At 52.2% G+C, this 2274-nt stretch overlaps 1 protein-coding gene across 1 annotated transcript in view; it reads right to left on the bottom strand.

Annotated features, from left to right (window-relative positions):
* Positions 1 to 321: 321 nt before the first annotated feature.
* LOC107300200 (rhophilin-1-like) overlaps positions 322 to 2274 on the bottom strand; it is a gene marked incomplete at both ends in the record, with an annotated part of 12288 nt that continues 10335 nt past the window's right edge. The window contains one exon of the mRNA XM_015829539.1: positions 322 to 509. Coding sequence (XP_015685025.1) covers positions 322 to 509 — 188 coding nt within the window. The remainder of the gene's footprint in view (positions 510 to 2274) is intronic.

Raw genomic sequence — 2274 nt, 5'->3', positions numbered from 1 at the left:
ATCCCAAGAACCTCATCTGACGTGACCCACACCTGACCCATAAGACCCTCACCTGTCGTGATCCATCCCAAGACCCTCACCTGACATGACCTCCCCATCACAGACCTAATCCCCACCCCTGAAGCCCTTAGAAGCAGGAGAACCCCAACAACGACATCCCCTGAACTCCGCTGAAGGTTTCCTAGCCTGTTCAACGCCACGTTCAGAAACCAGCCCACCAGCTCGGAGCGCGGACCTCCCCCCTCCCTGCGCAGGCTCCCCTCTGGCGGGACCCCCATGCCTCCGCTCCCCCTGGCGCTCCCTTGTGCCGGGATCCCCTACCCGGGACGCCTCCTGGGCCAGCTGCAGGCAGGCGAGGAAGTCCCTCTGGGCTCCAAGTAGCAGGACCTTCTCAAAGACGCACTCCTGCACCTGGGCGATCATCAGCCAGACCAGCATGTTGAGAGAGGGGCTGCTCATGTCGAGGCTGGGGGCGTTGGAGAAGTTCTCCTTCAGGTAGTTGAAGGCACCTGCACAAGGAGCAAAAGAGATCAAGCCTGAGATCAAGCACAGGCAAGTCCTCGGCTTACATCCACCGCGGAGCCCAACATAGTATAGTATAGGGCAGGGGTAGGCAACCTTGGCTCTTTTATGACTCGTGGACTTCAACTCCCAGAATTCCTGAGCCAGCCATGCTGAGGGGAAAGGGAGAGGTTTCCAAGCTGAGCCATGCTGGCTCAGGAATTCTGGGAGTTGAAGTCCACCAGTCATGAGGGGGCCATAATTCCCCCATGCTGGCTCAGGAATTCTGGGAGTTGAAGTCCACGAGTCATAAAAGAGCCAAGGTTGCCTACCTGTGGTATAGGGGGTACCTTGCTCAATAGTAGTAACTGCGAGAGGGATCTCGGAGTCCTAGTGGACAATCATTTAAATAGGAGCCAGCCGTGTGCTGCAGCAACCAAAAAGGCCAACACAGTGCTAGGCTGCATTAACAGAGGGAGAGAATCAAGATCAGGTGAAGGGTTAATACCACTTTACAAGGCCTTGGTAAGGCCACACTTGGAATCCTGCATCCAGTTTTGGTCACCACGATGTAAAAAAGATGTTTTAGACTCTGGAAAGAGTGCAGAGAAGAGCAACAAAGATGATTAGGGGACTGGAGGCTAAAACATATAAGGAAAGGCTGCTGGAATTGGGTATGTCTAGTTTAATGAAGAGAAGGACGAGGGGGGACATGATAGCAGCCTTCCAGTATCTCAGGGGCTGCCCCAAAGAAGAGGGAGTCAAGCTCTTCTCCAAAGCGCCTGAAGGCAGGACAAGAAGCAACAGATGGAAATTAACCAAGGAGAGAAGCAACCTGGAACTAAGGAGAAACTTCCTGACAGTGAGAACAATTAACCAGTGGAACAACCTGCCTCTAGAAGCGGTGAATGCTCCAACACTGGAAGTTTTTAAGAAGAGACTGGACAACCGTTTGTCTGAAACGGTATAGGGTTTCCTGCCTGAGCAGGGGGTTGGACTAGATGACCTCCAAGGTCCCTTCCAACTTTACCATTATTATTATTATTTCCTTTGCTAAGCCAGGCGGCTCTTAAGCCAGTTTCGCCCCATTTTTATGGCTTTTCTTGCCACAGTTGTTAACTTGTTAGTAACCTGGTGGTTGAGTGGCTCCCCCACTGAAGGTCGCAAAAGGCGGTCACATGACACCCCCCCCTGGACGGGACGCTGCGACCGTCGTAAATACGAGCCCGTCGCCAAGTGTCTGAATGGACAATGGTCGTAAGTGCGGAAAAACACCGTCGTTACCTTTTTCAGAGCTGTTGTAACTTTGAACAGTCGCTAAACGAACGGTCGTTAAGTCAAGGACTACCTGGAAGGGCCCCAACTCTAGCCCCATCGAAGCAAGAGTCAGTGCTATTGAACTCCATAGGACTGAGTCTTGAGTAGCCCAGCCAAAGATGGCTGTCGAGTTGGCCTGTGATTTGTTTTATGGGTTTAGTGGTCGCAATATTTAAGGAGGTCTAACTCGCCCCCAAATCTCTGCAGGCAGGGAGCAAGCAAATTTCTGGGAAAGGGTCTTAAATTGGGAATAAGGAAGTTTATAAAGGAAGGGAGGAAGGGAGGGAGATGGGAAGGGGAAGGAAGGAAGGAAGGAAGAAGGTAAGTGAAGAGAAGAAGGAAGGGGAGAAGGGGAGGGAGGAAGGTGAGAAGGGAAGGAGGAAGGGAGGAAGAATGGAAGGGAGGGAGGGAGATGGGAAGGGGAAGGAAGAAGGTAAGTGAAGAGAAGAAGGAAGG

This window comes from Protobothrops mucrosquamatus, unplaced genomic scaffold, assembly GCF_001527695.2.
Source record: "Protobothrops mucrosquamatus isolate PMUCROS unplaced genomic scaffold, P.Mucros_1.0 scaffold6357, whole genome shotgun sequence".
Taxonomy (NCBI): Eukaryota; Metazoa; Chordata; class Lepidosauria; order Squamata; family Viperidae; genus Protobothrops; species Protobothrops mucrosquamatus.
This window is presented reverse-complemented; position numbering and strand designations above follow the sequence as displayed.